General features: G+C 37.2%; 1 protein-coding gene across 3 annotated transcripts in view; it reads left to right on the forward strand.

The window, feature by feature from the left end:
* Window positions 1–1,137: 1,137 nt before the first annotated feature.
* Window positions 1,138–22,720, forward strand: part of fbxo41 (F-box protein 41) — a 78,114-nt gene continuing 56,531 nt past the window's right edge. For all 3 annotated transcript variants that reach the window (XM_084101338.1, XM_084101339.1, XM_084101340.1), the window contains exons 1-2: window positions 1,138–1,261; window positions 12,937–13,924. In XM_084101338.1, coding sequence (XP_083957464.1) covers window positions 13,206–13,924 — 719 coding nt within the window. In that variant the 5' untranslated portion in view covers window positions 1,138–1,261; window positions 12,937–13,205. The remainder of the gene's footprint in view (window positions 1,262–12,936; window positions 13,925–22,720) is intronic.

Here is a 22,720-nt window from a genome sequence, read left to right on the forward strand (position 1 = left end):
TGTTTCTACTTTCCAGCATATTAACTAATTAATGTCATTAATGTTATTAATAAATTAATAACTTTTTTACAACCAAAATGAACAATCACTGAACTTACTTAAGCTGGACTATGACGCTATTTTTTTCTAGAAACAAACTTTGTTGCATTATTTTTCTGTTATCACTGTAAAGCTGCTTTGAAACAATCTGTATTGTAAAAAGCGCTATATAAATAAAGGTGACTTGACTTGTTTGGCAACAATTCTTCCAACCCTAATTGATGGAGTGTGTAGCTTTTCATTTCTTAAACAACCATGTAGGAAAACACATCATGGCCAGATTCCAGAAAGACAATGTCAAGATCTTGACCTAAAATTGATGCACCTCTTAATGGAAATAACATCACAACATTTATTTCCATCAAGATGTGCATCAATATTTGGTCAAGATCTTGTATTGACAATGCAAGAGTCCAGCACTCTGCAAAGTCTCCTCCAGCACAACCCAAAGACTTTCAATGAATTTAAGGTCTGAACTCAGAGGTGGCAGTTCATGTGTGAAAATGATTCTTCATGCTCCGTCCCAATCATTCTTTCACAATTTGAGCCTGATGAATCTTGACATTGTCAGCCTGAAATATGGCCATGATGTGGTTTCCTACGTGGTTGTTTAAGAAATGAAAAGCTAAACACTCCATAAATTAGGGTTATAAAACTGTTGCCAAACATATAACAATCTAAAAACACAATAATCACTGCAATAATGATCCAATCATAGACTCTTAAGCATTTGCATATTTAAATCATTTTATAATTTTTTTTTGTTTTTGTTTGGCTGGGTAGTGTATATAACTATATATTTGGTCATTTGGCAGTCTTCTTTGCTATCAAAAAGTTCAAAACCTCTCATCCAGTAGGCTATATATGATGACTGAATGTACAAAACATAAAATGTAGCAACACTGTGTGGTGCACCTTCATCATCAGCCTGATAAAACAATCCACAATGAAGGCTTTTTATCTTCAATACACAACTAAAAAATTAAAAAAAGCTGAATCACAGTCAACTAAAACCCGACTCTAGGCAGGACAAGTAGGGCATGCGTTCGGCTCTTTGCGGCGAACGACGCGTCACACACGCCCCTTTTGATGATTTCCCTGCGCTACGCGACGCGTGTTCGCGCTCGTCTTCTGTTCTGCTGCAGAGAGTGGCGCTCGTGACGTCATCCTGCTGGAGCGGCGGCTGCTGGGCACGGGCGGAAAATGGGCACAGATCTGCGAGGTGAGAGGCACACTTTCTGACACATGTAACATGTTTTGGATGGTGACAATGGGAACGGCGTGTTCTAGGCATCGGTATTGTTGATATTAGCAAGCGGCGGTCATGTAAGGGGCGCGAGGAGACGGATTTGGACCGCGACTCGCCTACGTTATTGGAGAAAAATGGTGAAAATCTGTTGAACCGTGGTTGCACCGTCAGGCACGAATTTGCAGCGAGGTGACATACCTCCAAATATATGCCCATGATCGGTCGGTGTGCATTAATTGCGCTAGGCATTATTATTATTTGTCTCATAAAATGTGGCATCTCCACGGTTAATATGAAAAGAGGTAGAGCCGCATGCGGTATCATTTCTCAAATCTACGTGCCCGAGAGAATGAGAACATGAGCTCCATTTCTGATTATTTAGTGCCTCCACCCTTATCTTACATGACATTTTGCCCACAACCGAATCAGCTGTCAATGACACGGAGCGCAATCCTGATTATTTAGGGAGAGATCCCCTGTGAAATGATTGTGTTTCAAAACCTAGTGAGCTGCCTAACTAGGCAGCATTTTCAGCTGCCTACGTAAACATGACCATAATTTTTCTTTTTCCTTTTCTGGAGGATTCCAGATAGTGTGGATATAATTTATAGTAATTAACAACACTTTTTGCAGTTTTACTTCCAATCCGTTTTGTAATTATGAATCATGATGATTGCTTTCTACGATTACCTTCTACTTCTGTTTTGATAAAAGACATTCCCTTAAATACACTGACAAGGCTGCTGTTGCAATATTTCGTTTTATGGTTTAAAATAGCCATGAATAAGCTGAAAAAAGTTTTTAAGTTGTATTGATGCCTTCCATTTTCAATTCAAATCAAAGGCATAGCCTACTAAAGTTATGACTAAAGATTATATTTGATTAATTACTAAGTATTTACTAGACTACATTAAAACATAATTTGCAACACTTCATGCAAATTTATTTCTGTTTGTTTTATATTGTCACTTGGAAATGCATGGTTGAAAAAAGTTGATTAATTATGTAAATAAAAATAAAAAGACACTCAACCTGTAAATACTTGTTTCCTGTTAAATGGCGTAAGAGAAATCTCAAGAAATGGTTGGTTATTGGTTATAAAGAACCGATAACCAAATATAAAAATATTTTTTAAAATCTTGGTCTAAATGATTATCTGTCTGATTACAAACTGCAGTTTAATTGTACTTATTTAATAACTGATAAAAAAACAAAAAAAACATTGAGTGAGACTGTGAGAGCCAGTGTAGATGTAATTTCCCTTATTGTAAAGAAGTCCATACTTGTCAATGCTGCCTCTCTTTTAGCACTGCATGATATTAATAAGAGTTAATGAAAAATGACAATGAGACATAGTATTGTTTGCTCCTTCAGACATTGGTGGTCCCCTGTGTCTGATCTGCTATTGATCTCAAGCATACCCAATACTGGTGTGTTTACTTCCTGTATGGAGTCACATTTTCTCAGATTTCATGTGTTCTGTCGGGGGAAATGTGTGACAAGTTGCTTTTTAAAATTAACAAAACAAATCTAAAAATATTTGCATTATAAGACCTTGTAAGGATATTGAATTCTGTCATTTTTGGTTGTAGGAAGTAGAGTTTTGACTGGGTCTCTGAGAGCTATTTGGTCAGATATTGTTATCCTCGTGTGTAAAAAATGTGTTTAGTCCTGCAACATACAAAAAAAAAAAAAAAAGACATTTTAATATCACTTACTATTAAATATTTGGTTATACATTGCATTTGCTGATTTGACAGACTTATCTAAAGTGACTGAGTGCTTTTAAATTACACATTTATCAGTAGGCCGGCCCTATAAAAAGTTTAAAACCATTTCTGGTGAGGATGCATTAACTCTTACACTAAATGCCATGTGGGTCACACGCATTTCAATCAGTGATCAGATCACAAAACTTTTCAGACTCTGGTTACACTGCATTTAATGCACACCACACACATTCAGATCATTGTAAATGAATATTAGTAAACAGTGTCATAAAAGTATTTTATTTCTGCCCCTTTAGCTAGATGATTAGGAAGCCTGACACACTTAATTAAATCAATTTGGTTGGTGAAAACATTATGGGATAATTATTGTTTTTAAAGCAGAGCTGCACAGTGTACCGGTAATTCCAGTTTTGTGTGTCACAAATTTGCATAATAGTTAAAATCGACCAAATCTACACTGTAAAAATGTTCTTTCTGAAGTTTTTGAGGATTATTGGAGTATATTTTCCAAGAAAATACTATTCCATTCAGTCTACTTCAATATTTGATGTTTAATTCAGTGTCTTGCATTTTTTAGAAGTTATTTGTGAAATTTACTAGCAATTTATTAGTGAACCCCACACTATTCTTTTCAATGTGCTTCAGAGAGCAGTGTAAATGTGTTTAAAGTGCACAGAGGATTGAGCACCGGCTATACTGATGGTGATTAAACTCAAATATCTAAATGGAAAAGACAGAGGCGAGATAATGCAGCAGTTATGTTTGTTAATTGCATCTGTTAACACAAATAATAATGTTATTTTAGTGTGCATCCTTACAACTGAACCACAGCAAACAATGCACTCAGTGGATGTGAATGTTTGCTAACCTGTATGGAAAATAACATTGGGAAATCGATTGGTCTGCATCAGCTAGTGATACAGAAACACAAGTGTGAGAGGGCCTTTAGTGCTTTATTGGGATGTCTTCCCAGACTAGTGGCATGTGATGAGCTGTGGGTAATGAGGGATAATTGGCTCGGTGAAATTCCATGGATCGATAGGAGCCAGGCGAATCTTTCGCCTGTAGGGCTTCAACTTTTGGAATTGGCCATCCTGAGCAACCTTGGCCTTCACTGTCTTCAGTTTTGTTGAGGCAGCTACTAGAATTTTGTTTGCGTGCTTCATCCGAGCATTAGCTCGTCCTTGATTCTACTACTATGCCATCTGGCTCTTCTGGCTATGCTCCTTCATGTTATATTCCTACAATGACCTCAAGCCTATACTTAAAATGGCATTGACAGCCGTTTTACTTCTGATTTTGTCCATTTCAAATGGTTCAGTGGAAGTCAAATAAGCTCAGGAGGTCATTTTTGTTCTAAGAAACTTGGACCATCCTGAACTGAGATAATGAGTTGGCTACACATCCAACTTAACACATTTTTGGACGACTTGAGTAAAAAAATCAAGTCTGGGTACTTGATTTTATTAATTGAGAATTGATTGAATTGATTTGAAAAATAAGACAGATTGGCACTATCAGAAAAATTATTTCTGAGGCAGAACAAGTTGTTGGATTTAGATTAAATTAATTGTGTACTGTAAGATCATGAATATGCATTATGAGTTATGTATTATGTATTATGTAAATTGAGTTTTCAGGTATACAATTTGTGCCCTAAATTTGCATACTGAGCTTTACATTTCCCTTATAAAACCCCCATGAAAATGCTTGACGAGTAATTTTCTTTTTTTTTCCTTATTTAAACTATAAGTTTGGAGTGGGGCAGTAATAATTCCTTAAAGGTTCAATAATAATAAAAAATAATTCCTTAAAGGTTCACCATGTAACTTTTGTCCCTCTAGTGGCTAAAAAACAAAACTGCATGCATTTTGCGGAAGAACATTGTTTTGGTTGTGCTTCGACTGCATGACTGTGCGGATTAATGTTTTTTTCTCATAACAAAAAAAAAAGAGAGATTATCCTTCTGCTCACAAAACATTCACTACTGAACTTAAGAGATATAACCAGTTTAGATGGAAAGGGACTCAAGCTGACTATCTGAACACGTTACTGTTTCTATACCCATTAAAGGGATAGTTCACCCAAAATGAAAATGCTGTCATCATTTACTCTTCCTCAAGTTGTTCCAAACCTGTATGACTTTCTTTCTTCTGCTGAACACAAAAGAAGATATTTTGAAGAAAGTCGGTAACCAAACGACTGATGGACCCCATTGACTTCCATAGTAGGAAGAAAAAATACTATGGAAGTCAGTGGGGACCAGCAACTGTTTAATTACCAACCTTCTTTAAAATATCTTCTTTTGTGTTCAGCAGAAGAAAGAAAGTCATACAGGTTTGGAACAACTTGAGGAAGAGTAAATGATGACAGCATATTCATTTTTGGGTGAACTATCCCTTTAAGAGACATGGTACTTCCTTGAAAGTAAATCCCAGCACAGCGCTACAACAACCCATAGTGAAATGACCCTTCACAACAGATAATGCTTTGCAATGAACTCTGTTATAGAGCTACATATGGCAATTTATCTGTTCAATAAAATACATTACTCACCTGTCAAGTAATAAAAACAAAAATTTAAATCCCTTAGTTCTCGCTATCTCTGAAAAGCCTAGCCAATGTTGATTCTTGTTTTATTACGAGCTCTGTCCCGTTCTCTTTTTTTGTCTGCAGACTCTCCTCTGTTCTGCGTTTTTTTTTTTTAAAAACAGATGATTCTCTGGAGGTTCAAGATTTATTGTGCTCCATGACAACCTTTCTCGCTTGTTGTGACACCTAACCTATACAACTCCCACACCATATACACGTCAAAGTAGCTGAAACAACTTTTCTCTATTTACGACTGTGATGAGACACGCACGGGCAAGTGACGGGCAATTTCCCATAAAAACCACCCAACAGGTAGACACTTTAAACCCTTATAATAGGCTTACCATAGTGAATCAGGGTAAGACAAAAACAAGTTTTGGAAGAAGGATTAATGATGTATTGACTCAAAAAAAGTTACAAAGTGTACTTTTAACTCTTAAATGATAAGAAAAAATAGCAGCATAACAGTATGTTTATTGAATGTTAATATGCTAGTGGAATTGTGTTGCAGTAGCAATACAGTCAGAGTTATTTGCTTGTTGTCACTCTTTTCCTGGAACTAGACTTGTGACTGTAAGGGCTGAGCTATTTTGGCTACTACTTTTAAGTCACAGGGGCATTGTGTGATCATGGTTTTCTGGTTTTACTCACTGAGGAGAAACCAGCAGTTCCAGAGACAAGAATGTGACTATCCATCGGTGTAGCAATTAAGAGAGGTCGGTCACTGGCCTAAGACCTCACTTCATAAATGAAAGTGAAATGCATCGTGTTGAGATTATGCATTATACATTTAGGTAACAAGGATCATATAAAAAAAAATTTGGGGCCGAATATGTAGGCTGACAATAATATGACTGTTCAGTTTATGTTCCTAGATATAAAAAGCAAATAAATAAATAAATAAATGTCATTGTGTTGGCTCAACGGATGAAATGACAGCATTCAGCTTGTACAAAGCCTCTTTCTAATCCATGAATAGAATTCAAAGATGTCATCCTGAAAATTATGTAATGCACTGATGTGGCATAAAAATACAGAGAACATTGCTCACCATAACCTGATATAATAATGCCCAATGACGTGGACACATGTGATTTGCATATGAATGAACCTTTTTAGTTAAATGCTAAAACTGTGTCCCAACCAGTCACGAACAAGCAATTTTTTCCATTCACAAATTAAGTTTTGAACGTAATCGCAGCCAATCAGAACACTAAAAATAAGGCCTCGTTATTTGTACGTAATTTCGCGATGTCCATGATAGATGCCATACTTTTTATGGTTTTCCTTCAATCACTTCCAGTCCATGTGCTTTGTTCATTAAACATGAGAAAGAGATCCAATGAGATTTAGATTTGGAATGGGCGTGGCTTTCCATTGGTTGAAAGACAAAGGCTGTGTCCAAAATCACCCCCTATACCCTCATTCATTATTCCCTAAATTACTCCACTAATACAGTTCACTTGAAGGAGTGAATTAAAACGAGTGAGTGAATTCGGACACTGAGTGTGCCGGAAGGGCTGCAGCTTTTGCATGGGTTGTGCTTGCTGGTTAATAATCATTTGAAACTTTGCAAACTGGCAGTTCCAGTAGTAATGAAAAGATTTATCTTTAACTCTGTCATGGAAACTATCTATAAAACACAATTAAAAAAATTAATAACAATTAAAAATTAATTTATACCTGTATGATTTTACGCTGTAGCCACATTGAACAAGCGGTTTGGAAAATAGATGGATGGATGGATGATTCAGCTGCGGGCGTCATCTTCTGGCGAGACACAGGAATTAATTCGGCACGACCGTCACAGTGCATTATGGGTATTCTCTAGCTGCCGAGTGTACATCGGTCGTACACTCGTTATTGCTGTGCGTTGTGGGATTGAATGAGTGCACTCCACTACAAATGGCTGTCCCCTCAAAGAGTGTCCTATACAAGGGTAAAGGGGGCGATTTCTGACACAGCCAAAGTGTAACATTAAGCAGGAACATGAACAAACTACAACGAGCGCATTTGGCCGAGCACACAGCGTTGTTTCGGAAGTTCAGTAAGTTGTGTCGCAAAATATACATCATAAAAGCATTTATTTATGTTTTTTTTTTCTTTTTTTTTTTTCTTTATGTTCAGTGTTAAGAATGACAATGTGAACACTAATTAAACCAGGACTAAATGTACCCTTTTCTTTTTGAACATACCCTAAGTGAGCATTAGATGACGGTAAAGGCAATCTAAATATGAAAATAAAGAATTAAGTTATGTAAAATAATAAATTAAAAAAGAAAAATTCCTAATATCAGCCAATAACCAAAATGGTAACAGTATATCCCTATTGCAAATATATATGACATGTCATAATCTGTATTTATTAATTCACAATATTCTCATTAGTTCAATGATTGGAACATAATCTCTTGGAGTTCTCTGCATCCGCCCATCTCCACAAAAACTAATCATTGTCATTTACTCTCTTCTCAGTCCATTCCAGCATTCGTCCTGCATTTTCTGACTTATCCACCCCATCCTTCTTTCCTTGTTACCTCTCTCTGAGGTTTCATCATTACCGGCTGGCTTGTTTGTATCCATTTATTATTGTGCTTCACATTCTGAGCTTGTATCCGTGGCAACAATGGACCTCCATCTTGAAAGCAGCAGTTTGTCTGCAAGATTCAAACGGCTCTCTGTCATCAAGGTCAGAGCTGATTGCAAGAATGTTGACCGTGATATAGCCGCTCTTTCATAGCACCGGGCTATATCTCAGTCTTAAATGGCTGCTGTTAAAAGAGCCCTTTTATGGTTTTAGTTATGTTTTTGCTGCTAATGCTTGCTAAGAAGGCCTTAATCAAAAGTCTTTTGTTATCCCATTACAGATCTGAGACGAGAGAGTCTTCAAGCCCCCTTAGCAATGAAAAGGTTTTCTTTGTCTCCTCAGCTAAAGGAAGAAGGAGGTTATAGAGAGAGACAAACCCATACAGAGATCATTTGTGGCACAATAGGGACAGACCAAGAATGATACCAAGTACCTATAATGATGTGCACTCCTGACAGAATGATATATGAAGACATCCACATAATGAATCTGATTGCCCAGATTGAGGATTCTCGTGTATTTCTGCACTTTAAAATGTGTGTCACAATAGATGCTATAATGATGATGCCCTTAAATCGGCAAGCACCCTCAGGGGAAGAGCCCAGGTTTTGTACCCCGTGGGATAGAAACAACACTAAGGTAACCGAACGTGATTTGATGAGCCAAGGACAGCAGATGTGGTCTAGGTTTACTTTTGACATGATTGTTTAAGCATGTTGTCAGATTTGTTTTCCTCCTCTCACGTTTTCTACAATGAGATATGTCCAGTCAACCCAGCTCAATGTCACTCCTTATGAAATCACACTCCATTTATTACCTCAGACTAGTGCTGCACTGCACGATCAATCGTATCGCAATCGCGATGTCAAGCCTACGCGATTATATGAGCAAAATGCTGCGATTTTATATTAAATAAACAAATTAGCGCTGTTAACTCAATTATCGCAGCATCTGTTAATTTTTGCCATCCTTTGGCTAGTGTTACATGATCCCTCTTATTCATGCAAATGCTTTTAAACCATTCATGCGCGATAAGACAAAAAAGAACGCGCTGTCAGTGAATGTCCTCCTGACACACACACATACACACGACCCACAGATAGACGCGCGCCAGTATCAAGTTCTCTTTCGCTGTAGAACGAACAACACACATGTATGCCAAAATGAACGCGCTGCCTGTGAATGTCCTGACTGTGACACACAGAAAAACTGGAGATTCTGTATATTTTCGATACAGAAAATATCGTGCGTGCGCACAAAACAGCATGCCAGAATACAGTTCTCTTTCGAGCTTGAACGAACAATAACATACACAATTATGCCAAAATGTATTTTTGTCAAGTATCTTCATAACATAAGAGTAGTCTTATGATGAACGTGAAGAGTTGTGACTCGTGAAAGAATGAGGCGCGTGTGAGATCCGCGTCTCTGACAGCAGCGGCTGGTCTTAAAGGGACAGTACACAGTAGCCACTAATTATATCTGTCGCTAAAGTTAATCAAAGAACAAAGGGAACAGAGAAAAACACTCACTGCTCTTGACTAAAGAACTTTTTTCTTTAGGCAGATTATCACTAATCTGTGTGTGAATTTATTTTCCTTGAGAACCAAGCAAGTTGACTCATGAAACCATTTGTTTATTATATTGCATATCGCAATCGCAATATTGACCTCTGTTATCGCAATATGACATTTTCCCCAAAACGTGCAGCCCTACCTCAGACTAAATTCCTGGAGTATGCACTTGTCACTAAAATAGTTGTAAAGCAGGCTAAGGTGGTCTACTGGTCTTACCTGGTTTAAGCAGGTTTAGGATGTTTCCCAAACTGACTAGATGGCAAGTCTAAAACCATCATAACAGACCATCCTGTGCAATGGAAACCAGGTTATTGGTTTAAAATAATTTGTCAGTAGGGTGTTGTCTGATGTAAATTCATAATAAAATATTTTTTTTATTTAAAACTTCTGATCTCTATACAGTCCATCTGCTCATCCATTCCTGTGTTGACGAAACTGAACATTCGGCATCATTACTTTCACATGATCCTTCAGAAATAATTCTAATATGCTGATTTGATACTCGAGAAACATTTAGTAATGTCAGTGTTGACAATATGTGTGCTGCATAATATTTTTTGTAACAATGTTAAAGTCTTTACTGTCACGTAATGCATCCTTGCAGATTAAAAGATTATTAGAGATTATTCATTTCTAAAAAAAAAAAAAAAAAAAAAAAACTGTATCATTGCTGATTCGTTTCCTTTGGTTATGAATGACTGCTCATTCATTCCTTTATAAGTGCACAATCATTTGTGTATTTGTTCTATTCTCAAATACTTAAAAAAAAAAAAAAACTTTGAATCAAATATATTTTGTAATCCATCTCTCAGTTGATTGGTTAGGTTCTAGGCTTAAAATTAATGAAGAATTTGTATTAAGAACACAAATGAGAAATAAACTTCCGGGGCCATGATTTCTGGACAGTTTAGCTCTTTCCGTTGTACTCCATTATATGACTTGTTAAATGCACTGCTCATGACATGCCATGGCAGATTATTTGATTCAGTATCTTGGATTAATTTTGTGGAATTGTGCTCGTATAATCCCTATGAATGAATATAAGACTCATTCACTGGAGCCTTGTCTGAAATTCATTTCAGGATCATGTGTGTAGAATAAATACTCATCAATTCCATTTCATTCCTATTCTTATCTGCTTTGTTCACAATATCATAGGAATGAAAAGGGAACAGCTATAGAAGACTGGGGAACACTAATGGGGATTCATTACACATTTAGACTTGATGTTGATGAAGTGTCTCTTTGGGAATAGTTACAGTAGATGAACTATCATGGCACGTGAACTACTACAACTAATTTCACACAATAGGTGCCTCCTTGTCCGTTTAAGTGTTGTTAAGAGACTGTTCCTTGATCTATTGCCAAACAATACATTGAGTTATGACCATGTAGTTTGGCATATTGAAATATATACGTTCTTGATTGAGGCCCGGACAGAGTATGTTAATTTCCATTAGTGCATATAAAGGCATATTCAGCTAAATCAGCTCTATGTGAGTCAATTCTCAGTTCCTTAGAGGCTGAAACCACTCAGAGAGATTAGAAAACTTAAAATCATGTACTACTCAACTCATTCTTTAAATTGTCCTGTGGTTATTTTACCACTGTACACCACTCTTCATTTTGCTACTTCTTGCATGCAGAGTAGTGGAAATTAAGGATGTTAGAATTGACAAAAAGGAATGATTTCCAGTTCAGGAAAAGATTTATATTTAACCCATGGTTAATTATATCTTTGCAGTAAATTGCAATACACACATATAAATGTGTGCCTCCAGTGAGCTGACATCAGCTTTTTATATTCGTAAGGTTGCAACCATGTCTGCACTGTTCCCACTGAGTTTGCTTAATATCAAAATCAGAAAGACATTTTTGTGACCAAATATTCCAGTACTTGCAAAATCATATTGAAATTGGGATGCACGTTATTGGTAGTCATATTGATATTGGTCCATAAATGTGACCTTTTAATGTCATATGTATTGGTCTGATAAGTAAAATAGACTAGTATATTTAAACAGATAAATTACAGCCAAATGATAGGATAGTTCTAGTTGGGCGACACAAAAAAAATTCAATAAAATGTTAACTCCGAGCTTGTATGATTTGTTTTATCCATGGAACACAGACAATCATTAGGCCTACAAGTTCATATTTAGTTCATAGTAGGCCTACATTTGTATTTGTAATTTATTGCTCAATAAGAATATATCCAGTTTATCTGCATGCAAACATATTTAGGATTGTCACTACACAAAATTGTAATAAATTAATAATGAATTGTCCTCCATAATGAATTAATGACTTGTAATTGCTATAAATACACTCTTAAAAATAAAGGTTCTTTATTGGCATTGATGGCTCCATTAGGGATGTCACGGTGAAGAAATTTTCATACGAGTACATAAACTTTCGACAACACCTGTATTACCTGTACTCTACTGGTACTCACGATTACACATACTCTGCGTATAGGCCTATAATTTGTAGAAATCAGGTAACTGCTATCAATATGTGGGTATTGAAATAGCTTTTGAATGCGAGGTCACTTTTGACTTTCGCTTTCGTATTCGCGATCACATGTAGGCCTACTCTGTGAGCTGCACCGCACATTTTACACAGTAAGACATTTGTCAATGACGCTCAGGCTCTGTTGCGCACCAAATCTTCCGTCATCGTCTTGTCAGTCACCTCATCTCTCCTTACGTTCTTCACGTGATCAAGTCAAATCTGACTCCTGCTGCGACTCTGCATTTTTTGCTGTATGGAGCAGAGCAGATGCTTTCAGTTTATAATTGTAGTGTCCATTGTCCAACTGAAGTAAATGGTTTTTATTTGTATAAAAAAGCAAAACATCAGTGTGGTGGTGGGCAAGTAATGTAATCGGACGAACACAGTGTAACATCAGTAACACTTCATAAAGAACCTTTAACATCATTAACATAATGCATTTCTGTAAAGCTGATTTAAAAACATTGTGTTGTGAAAAGCGGTATACAGTAAATTTAAATTGACAAAATGTAGAATGATATCTGCCTGCATACCTGCTTACAATTATAATTATCATTTATTGCTTTATATGGCAAAATACTTGCTGTATGCATACCTAGTTAATATTTGTTCATTTTTTTGTGTTGTTCCTTTTCCCTCTTTTACTAGGACAAAAGGTTTTGACCCTGAGGAAGACCGATTAAGTGCCAGAAAGAGGCCTAAAAGCAGTCAAGACCTTACTAAAGAACTAATTGAAGAACTTGTGACTCAGAAGGAGCATGTGTGATGACCCCCTGTTCCTCGCTCAGCCTGTAGCAATCCCAGCGGATCTGAGATGAGTGGTCCTCTGTGGTGCCCGGCCGCTGTCCCTGCTTGCTCTTGGCAGCGCTTGGTGGCGTGAGCAGATTGCTCCATCGTGGCAGCCACGGGAGCGTGGAATGGCCTCTTTGGACCTGCCGTACCGTTGTCCTCGCTGTGGGGAACACAAGCGCTTTCGAAGTCTGTCCTCTCTACGCGCCCATCTGGAGTACAACCACACCTACGAGACCCTGTATGTGCTGTCGAAGTCGAACAGCGTATGCGACGCTGCTGCGCTGCTCCCCCTAGTGGCCGACGGAGCCCTCGCCGCCGAATCTCGTTTTCCGTACCGCGAGTTGCCCTGCTCTGGCGAAGAGCTTGGTCTTGCCCCCACGTCTACTGCTTGCTACCTGCCTAATGTGGAGTTTCCCCTGGGCGAGATCCTGGTGAAGACAGCCATGAGCTCCGGCGACACCTTGTCCTCCACAGGGAACAATGCTGTGGCGGTGGCCGCTAACGTGGCGGCTAGTGCGGTGGAGGCGGCTTATGAGGAGGGCTTGGCTCGGTTGAAAGCTCGAGCGTTTGAGAGGCTCGAGTTGGACGAGAGGCTCGAGAAGTTGTCGGAGGAGGTGGAGCAAAAGATCTCGGCGCGTGTTGGCCGTCTGCAGGCGGAGCTGGAGAGGAAAAGCTCGGAGCTGGAAAAGGCAAAGCTGGAGAGTGAGAGGCTCTGTCAGGAGAAACAAGACCTGGAGGACAAGGCCACAGAGCTTTCGCGGCAAGTGGACGTATCAGTGGAGATGCTGGCCAGCCTTAAGCAAGATCTGGTTAATAAGGAGCAAGAGCTCTCACACAAACAACAGTAAGTTGCGATCGTCCCGTCTTGTTTCATGAGCAACCTCTTAAATTCAGAAAAAAGTGGCTTTGATTCTTTAAAGAAAAAATGAGAAATGTGCTTGACTGCTAGGACCTCGTTTTTGCTCAAATACTTGATTCACTCAAGGGTTCTCAAACAGAAGTTGCTTTGTGGATCAAGCAGGACTTTCACATAAGAAGAAATGCTAGATTTCGTTTTTTGACAGCTCCACGGGTTAGCCTCATTTAGACAAGGCAATTGAGCAAGACAGTTAACAAACCAGCAACTGTAGCATCGCTGTAGTATGTCTCCAGTCAGATTTAATCTGCTTTCTGGCAGACTTTTCATGTTCATGGCTGTTTCAGTTTAACACTAGAACTACCGGAATTCTATAACTACTATAATGGCCATCGCAGTCATTCTGACGGCTCATACATTATTTGCATATAATTTCAATAAGCTATATCAAATCTAAGATTAAATGGATCTGTAATGTTAGGATAGGTAATAATAAACATCAGAACACTACTTTTTTTTTTTTATTCTAATGTAGGCCTATGTGAAAATGTATTAGTTAATCGACAACCACAGAACAGCTATTGTAATTACAGATACAAAGTCGAAAGTGATCAATTTTCTATTATTTTCTTTGTAAAATGAAAACAAATGTATTCATCCTTGGATATTAGAATACAATAACTTACAAAAACATCGGCAAAATGCATTTCAGTGCATAGGTAAAACCTTTATGGGCACATATGAAACGCATATGCCCCAAACTGGCCAAAACTTTCATTCTGACCGTCACGGGAAAAGAATATGAAAATATAATAAACTGCGAGAAAACTAACTGATTTAGTAACCAATATTTGTTTTAGTGAGCAAAAATATAATGCTGTAAAATTACAATGAAAATTGTATGCATACGGTCATACGGTCGTATGCAAATGCATATGGTCAGTATGACTGTTAAGGTAGAAATACTCAAAACTCTTTTGTGTCTTGTAATTTTAAGAAAACAAACAATGACAGAATAACATATATAGACACATTTAGGAAAAGTCAGGGTCCTATAGTTACTGGGTTTTATTTCAACAAAGTTATTACATTGCAAAATTTTAAAACCTTGGTAGTTCTAGTTTTAATTTGTTTTATTGGCATAACAAATACTTGTTAATTTGTATAGCTTAGCTAGATACAAACATAACAATGCAGAACACTACACTACCATTTAAAAGTTTGTATTGTACCGTTTAAAAGTCTTTAAAAGAAGTCTTATCCTCAGCAAGGCAGCATATATTTGATCAATGTTTGCTCCTTCATTCAATTCAGCAGTATTTGCATTTCTTTCCTCTCTATCTTGTGTTTCCCGAGGGTTAGCATTATTTTGCTGGTGTTCCAGGCATCACTTGTCAAATGTTGTGAATTGCGATCAGTATTGAATTTGAATTAGCCCAGACTCCAAATGAAATATCAGCATATGGCCTTTTTAATGCTGTTTTCTGAAGGCTTGCGCTCCTGTGGGCTGCAGATGTTTTTATTGCCTCTGTCTAAGAGCTGATAAACTGAACTCCACCCTATGGGCCATTGCCTCTAATTGCCAGTGTCTTTCACCAGTCCCCTCTGCTGTTATAATGGCACTGTCACCAACTTGCCATCTCTATTCCTCTGTAGCAGCTCCTTCTGAAACTCACAAATACATGTTCATGTTACCATGGTAAAATTTCACTGCCATAATGGAGGTAACACAAAGAGAAACTGATAAATGGAGTCCATCAGATAAATATTTTATTGAAACTCTAGAGAGCGCAGGCTGATAGGTCCTGTACATGCAATCCGCTAGCAATTGCATCATTACCGCAGGGCACAAGCTCATTGGTCTCTGCTGATCCTACAGCCAATGAGACTGCTTGTTCAACATTTAAATACTCTGTTTCATGGTTCGCTGTAATCTAGTCCCGCAGCGCATTATCAGAGTTCCTCTGAACCCCTCCACCTCCCCCAGCTCCACCTGCCTAGATCTGCTATGTAATTTATGTTTGTCTATTAATGCAGCAGCAGCATATCTTACATGCTCACAGCAGGATGTCTGTGTATATATTAGCTGTAGCAAGCCCATACTTGCTCTGCAGCAGCAGTAGCAATAATCAAAAGCAGCAGATCTAGTCCGCCAAGACCAAATACATTAATTAACATTGCATATTCAATAACATGCCCAGAGCTGTCATGATTGAACTTAGTGTATTTCATTGCATGATATGGGCTCATGCTTGCTAAGCAGTGTGAAGTCATCAAATTCAATATTTTGGGAAGGTTGCATATCACTAAGCCTTTTTAATTCCATTTGATGGTTACATTTCAGAACATCTGAACAGAAAATGACATACACTGACAGTTGCTGTTGCTATGATAGTTTTCAGGTATCAGAGTAGCATGACATAATAACAATATCAACTGTAAATGCTTTTTGATGGTATATTGGTTGTAAAGAACAAAATTACTGTAAAATGACACTTTCCTTTGTTAAATCCCCAGGTTAAAGCCATTAAGTGGTCACAAAGGGTCTTAACTTTCTACCCCCCGATTCAAATAAAATATCACTTCTCCCAGTTTTGTTTCATATACTGAACATAGATGTCCAAAAGAGAGGGCCAATTGAGCTTGTGGAGTGGTCTGAGTTTAGAGACTCATGTGGAGTGGGATATTCTCAGCAGGACTTCATCTGAAATATACACCCGCTGTGATTGATTTGTAGCTGCCTGTGGATTAGAGCTTTCTTGAGAAACCGGTCACGCACTGCTGGCAGGTAGAAAGAAAGAGGCCTCATTTCTCTTTTCTCTCTCTCACCTCTCTGTTTTTTGACCCTCAATACCCTTCTTCCATTCTCTCTTTTTTTCCCTCTCACTGTCACCTCGATCTTGTTAGCGCCGTCTGATCTCTGTTTCTTCTTCTGTGGACCGGCTTCTTCTCTCACTTGCTGATTTTTCCTTTATTTGCTTATCGTGTTTATGTCCTCTGGAGCTTTCAAGCTAAACACAGACCTTCAGACTATTTTGACTTAGTGTGCTGATTGAATTTTTATCATCAAGGCTTTTCAAATCATTTTTAAATTTTCAAGCCTAGGCTTGCTTTGTTGGCAACAGCTACTTATAGTGTAAGTCTGTGTGACAGCAAATTTTGAATGCTTCATATTAAAGAGATCATCCTTGAATTCATTGGATGCTCATTTGTGTCACAATGTCCTTTTCAGCTGTTTTAAATGTGAATATTCATAGAACCAATGTCCATGGCAGCCATTATTATGCAAACGTAGGTTTGTGGATCATGATTAATTCATCTGTCTTGCAATCAGAGCCCATCTGTGATGCCATAGTATAGGGCTGCACAATGAAGCAAAATAAAACCATTTCTGCGATTTAGTCAAATATATGCGTTGTTTGTTTCAGAACGAATCACTGCGGAGAGCACTGCACTTATAACTTATAATGCAATATTAGTAATTTTACAGTTGAATCGTAAAATAAAATTCATTATATTATTTATCTGAAATATATTTCAAAATTGTTCTTAAATTGTTTTTATTTAGCAGTGAAATATTACAATAATATTTATTATTTTGTTTTATATTATTTTCTAATAATAATAATAATAATAATAAATATTTATATTATCATTTTATCACAACATTTTGGCCAAATTATGCTGCCCTGGCTATTAACAAGCACAGCATACCTGAAGCTTAATTTTTATTTTATTTTTTATTCACATTTTAAATCACATTTGCAATTATTTTCAGAATTTTCCCTACAAATCTTGCAGCCCTATGGTATCCATCTTAAAGAGGGCTGTGTGAATGACGGATCGATATACTGTGTGTGTGTGTTTAGTATTCTGTTCATAAGGGGGCTCATATAATCACCTCTGCATACAAATCTCTGCTAATGTTCTCTTTCTGCCGTCTCTGTCTTTCTCTGTGACCTATCCTGTCTTACCGATCTCAAAATTACAGGACAGGCACAATTTGAAGACTGTTGGCATCATCTAGCCATTTTGTATGTGCATTTTGTAGCATGTACAAATAAACCTGCCACTTTTATGAGGGTCGGCCGAGTGACTCTATAGCGTGTACATGTACACTGTGATCTAAACCAATTTAGTCAAGCTAATAATCTTATACTTCCTAGCATTCCAAGAGCCTGTTTTTACCCTCCTCTAATTTCGTCTCATCAACCACTCTTGTTTCGTCTGTTTCTTGTATCTAATTATCATTCATATTGTCTGGGGACCGTGTGTTGCTTACAGCCTTACATAATCATTACTATTCTGAATAACGTGAGCTGATGATCAGCCCTTCACTGCTATTTTTAAGTGCGCTTGAAATAATTGTCACTGCATTAGTGTGGAGGAATGTTAAATGTCAGATGTATGGCTCCTATTTCCAGTCCACATCATCTGTTTGATTCTGATGCCCTGCCTGCATCCATCAGCCATTGCAAACATAAATAGAAAATGCAGATGTTTTCAAATTGCTCTTTGTAAGTTGTAGAGAATTTCCTTCAGTTCTGAAAATTCATGTTCATGCAGTCAATTAGTAGTCTTGTTTTAGCTAATTTGTATGCCTTATACATTTAAAATGTTGTTGTCCAGCAAATGACTAGTTAAATAGTTAGGATGTCTAGTTCATAGGTGTATATCATACATTTTTTTAAATATAGCATAAAAAAAAAAAAAAAAGATTTTTTTATTTTTATTTTGACTTTTATATTCACTCATTGCTTCTGTACTCATTTCATTTCATTCTGTATTATGCAACCAATATTCCATAACACCTTGTATTAGTCATCTCACCTTCTGTGAATATAATCTGAATGAAATTTGTATTAGTAAAAATGTTCTTTAAAACTCCCGGAGCACTATTCATCCATTCTTTGCTGTAGCAATAAAAAAGCATTATTGTCTAAAGACCTTTCTGACTGCCAACCAATAGTTGTTCCCATGGAAACTAGTCCAGAAACCAGTATGTATTCATTGAAAGATTAAGGTTTCAAGGTTTTTTTTTTTAGAATTCTTTGAATACAAGCTGAACCTAGTATGCCAGCTGCACCGGTGTCTTGCAAGGTTGAGCAGCACCACCATAGAATCTGGTCTCTCAGACCCCATTGTGCAACAGTTTGGTTTTGGAAGTAAAAGTCCCAGGCATTTTCTCCATAGGGGAATTGATATTGAATGAGCAATAAAAACACCACCTGCTGTCTGATAACCACTGCCTACAAATGTATAACTGGATTTTTTTTGATTAGCTACATCACGAGAACAGCAAATGCATTTGATCAGGCATTAGAAACGGCTACCCCTTTGGAGTCCAAGCAAAACTGGTTTCTGTGAGGACTGTATCTTGCACAACACCGGCAACATCATATCAGAGCAGTTTTAATCCGTTGCTTTTAGATAAGGGCCGTGTGGCAGTAACCCGGCACAGAGGTTATCACACACTCTGTCAGTTTCGCTCAGACTGAGTTCTGTCTTACATTTTAGGTTAAACCATGAGGATGACCTCAAGTTGAGATATTATTCGATTGTTATTTGTTCTTGGTTATAGAGGCTTGTGCACATTGGAGAAATATTAGTTCATTAGCAGACACAAACTAGAGCACTTTGTAACAGCCGAACTTAGAATTTCCACAGTGTGAATCTGAAAGCCAGGCTGCCTCTCTCAGCGTGCTTTGCTGGTAGCATATTGGAGTTTAGATATCAGCTTATTGGGCTGGTGGTTTAATTTGTATTCATGTTCCCCTGTGAAGATGGTTCAGTCAGCTCCAAGACTGTAAGCTACACTAGGAGAGTTTTGATTAAGGCAGACTGCGGGAGAAATACTAAAATATATCATATTGCTTTGGTTATTTAATTGTGCTTGCTTGATTCTGCCACTTGTGTTCTCTTTAAACCTATACATTTTGCATATCGACCAGGCCAATCAATCGTCGGCATTTGGCCTTTTTTTTTTTTTTTTTTGTCTGACATCTTTTGTCTGTTTAGACACATTTTAAAGGGTTAGTTCACCCAAAAAGAAAATTCTGTCATCATTTACTCACCCTCAAATTGTGCCAACCATGTATGAATTTCTTTCTTCTGCTGAACACAAAAGAAGATATTTTGAAGTTAACCAAACAGTTGATGGGCCCCATTGACTTCCATAGTATGAAAAAAAAAAAAAAATACTATGGAAGTCAATGGGGCCCATCAACTGTATGGTTACCGACATTTTTTAAAATATGTTCTTTTGTGTTCAGCAGAAGAAAGAAAATCATATAGAGTTTGAACAATTTGAGGGAGAGTAAATGATGACAGAATTTTCATTTTTGGGTGAACTTTCCCTTTAAGCCGCCTTTCCACTATCTCTGACAAATGACAGATCAGAAGTAATTTATTTCCAATGAAGAGTAGTCATTTGCATATGCTGAATTTTCGCATCTGATTTGAGCTTTGGATGCGTTGACATATTTCAACTTTTGCGGCAGGTCCGTCAGTGATTAGTGAAAAACAAAGTGAGAATTACCAATATTTTTCCACTAAAACCTTATTTTTAACTCTATTTAAGTCATTACGAATAATTCATGAATATGAATAATAATGTCCGAAATTATTATTTTCTAATAGTTAAATAATTGTTGATAAAAGGCCGTTCACACCAAGGACGATAACTATTACGATAAATATATAGTTTAAATTATTTTTATTTTTTTAAGAATAGCAGGGTCCACACCACAACTATAAGGATAACAACAACACAAAGAAGCAATATTGTTGGAATCACTTTTAGAACAATTTTTTTTCCAGCTGATGAATGATAAAAACAATGACAGCCAATCAGAATCCATCCTTGAGCTTGAGCATTTAAAGCGACAGACAACAAAACTGCTGTGGGCTTCTCATTAACCATCCCGATCTCCTATAGTTATATCTTTATGGTTATCGTTCTTGCTGTGAACAGGCCTTTACCCCAGAAAACCTACTATGTTTTTCTTTCAGACATATTGGTGGTCAGCTGTTTTGTATTGATATATTCATACATTTCATTATTAATTCATTTTATCATGGTGAATAAGTGGAGGGTAACTGCTAAAAAAATAATAATATAGCTGCGAGCAGCGATTACGGGCCCAAGCCGGTGGCACCGCAACCCCGATGCCTTTAGTTGCCTAAAGGCACCGGGGTGCTGCCGGCTTTGACCCTTCATCGCTGCTCGCAGCTATATTTATATATATATATATATATATATATATATATATATATATAAAAGACAGAAAATATTACTTGTCTTACCTTATTCTGATTTTATGATACACTCAAAATATTCCACAACATTGATTAACGTTGATTAACCCGTTGATTAACCGGTGGTAAAATATTCTCACCGTCACATACCTAGTATATTTTTATATAGATACAATAGGCCTACCTGATTTTGAACACAAGAGGGCAGTATAGCACTATGAATGACATGATTTATTTATTTTTTGGACTAAAAAAACATTCTGGCTGTTTTTAAACTTAAACAATTATTAAATTGAAAAAAAAAAAAAGAATAAAATGGGTTTAGTTCTGATATTTGTATAATTTTATATAGAAATAAATGGTGTATAATTAAATTTTTAGAAGATATGAGGCTTTTAGCATTTCCTTTTTTGACATTACTTTAATCCCTCGCCATAGCAAAACCGTTTGAGATATGTATTATCCGTTCACAATTTAGCATCTTTAACCCTCTGGGGCAGGGGTGGGCAAACTTTTTGGCTCAAGGGCCACACTGGGTTTTAAAATTTGACAGAGGGCCGGCCCAGTAGCAGATTATGAAGCACGATCTCATGAAAGTGCGTATCTATACCACAAATTTTATTTCTCGTGCCATTTATATGCCAAAAATGTTTTTGCGTGCATATGCTATGCACTGTAAACCCCTTGGTTAGGATTAGGGGTGCGGAGTGCGTGCCTATTACACGCCATAAAGTGCGTATCATATGCACGCGAAACCTGCGTATCATAAGCACTAGAAATACAATTTGTGGTATTCGCACTTTCATGAGATCGGGCTGAGTAAACAGACATTTACGTTGTGGCAATGTCTGCGCGAAATTCAACAACTGAGAGACGATATTCTGACAATACATTTTTTTATGCTAGATATCCCCCATTTAGCATGTTATGTCTTGATGTTAATTTTTAATTAGTCAGATGTTAGATAATTATAGCCTATACGTTTTAAATATTGTTTATCCTCATTATTATTGAATGGACCTAACAGTAAATTAGAAACAAAACACCTGCAAGTGTACACTTAGAAGAGTAAAAATGACAGGTTACGTTAATTCAACTTTATTAAAACTGCATGGCAATTTGCACTTCCAAAAGTCACACATTTGTGGAAAAAAAACGAAATAAACGAATATACAAATGTATTTTAAGAATAATAAAATAAAACATAAAAAGCAAAGGCAGATCAGAACATTTAATGAACAAAAAAACGGGTTCTGTACATGGCAGACAGGGGAGCGTAGTCGAAAGCCGGGCGATAAAGGTCGGTAAACGGAATCAGGCAGGACACATCCACAAATCCAGAGGAGCAAAGAAACTAAATAGCAGACAAATCAAAGGAAAAGCTAAGGTGTGCAAGCAGTTACCAAACATTTTTTTCTCGGTGAATTTCCAAAAAAGGAAAAAACATTAACGTGCAACAAGTCTATGAGCTTAAGTCGCTGTCTGTTTGGTTTCCATGGTGACGCGTCATTGCTTGTTACGTGACAC

This window comes from Abramis brama, assembly GCF_963993115.1.
Source record: "Abramis brama genome assembly, chromosome: 2".
NCBI lineage: Eukaryota > Metazoa > Chordata > Actinopteri > Cypriniformes > Leuciscidae > Abramis > Abramis brama.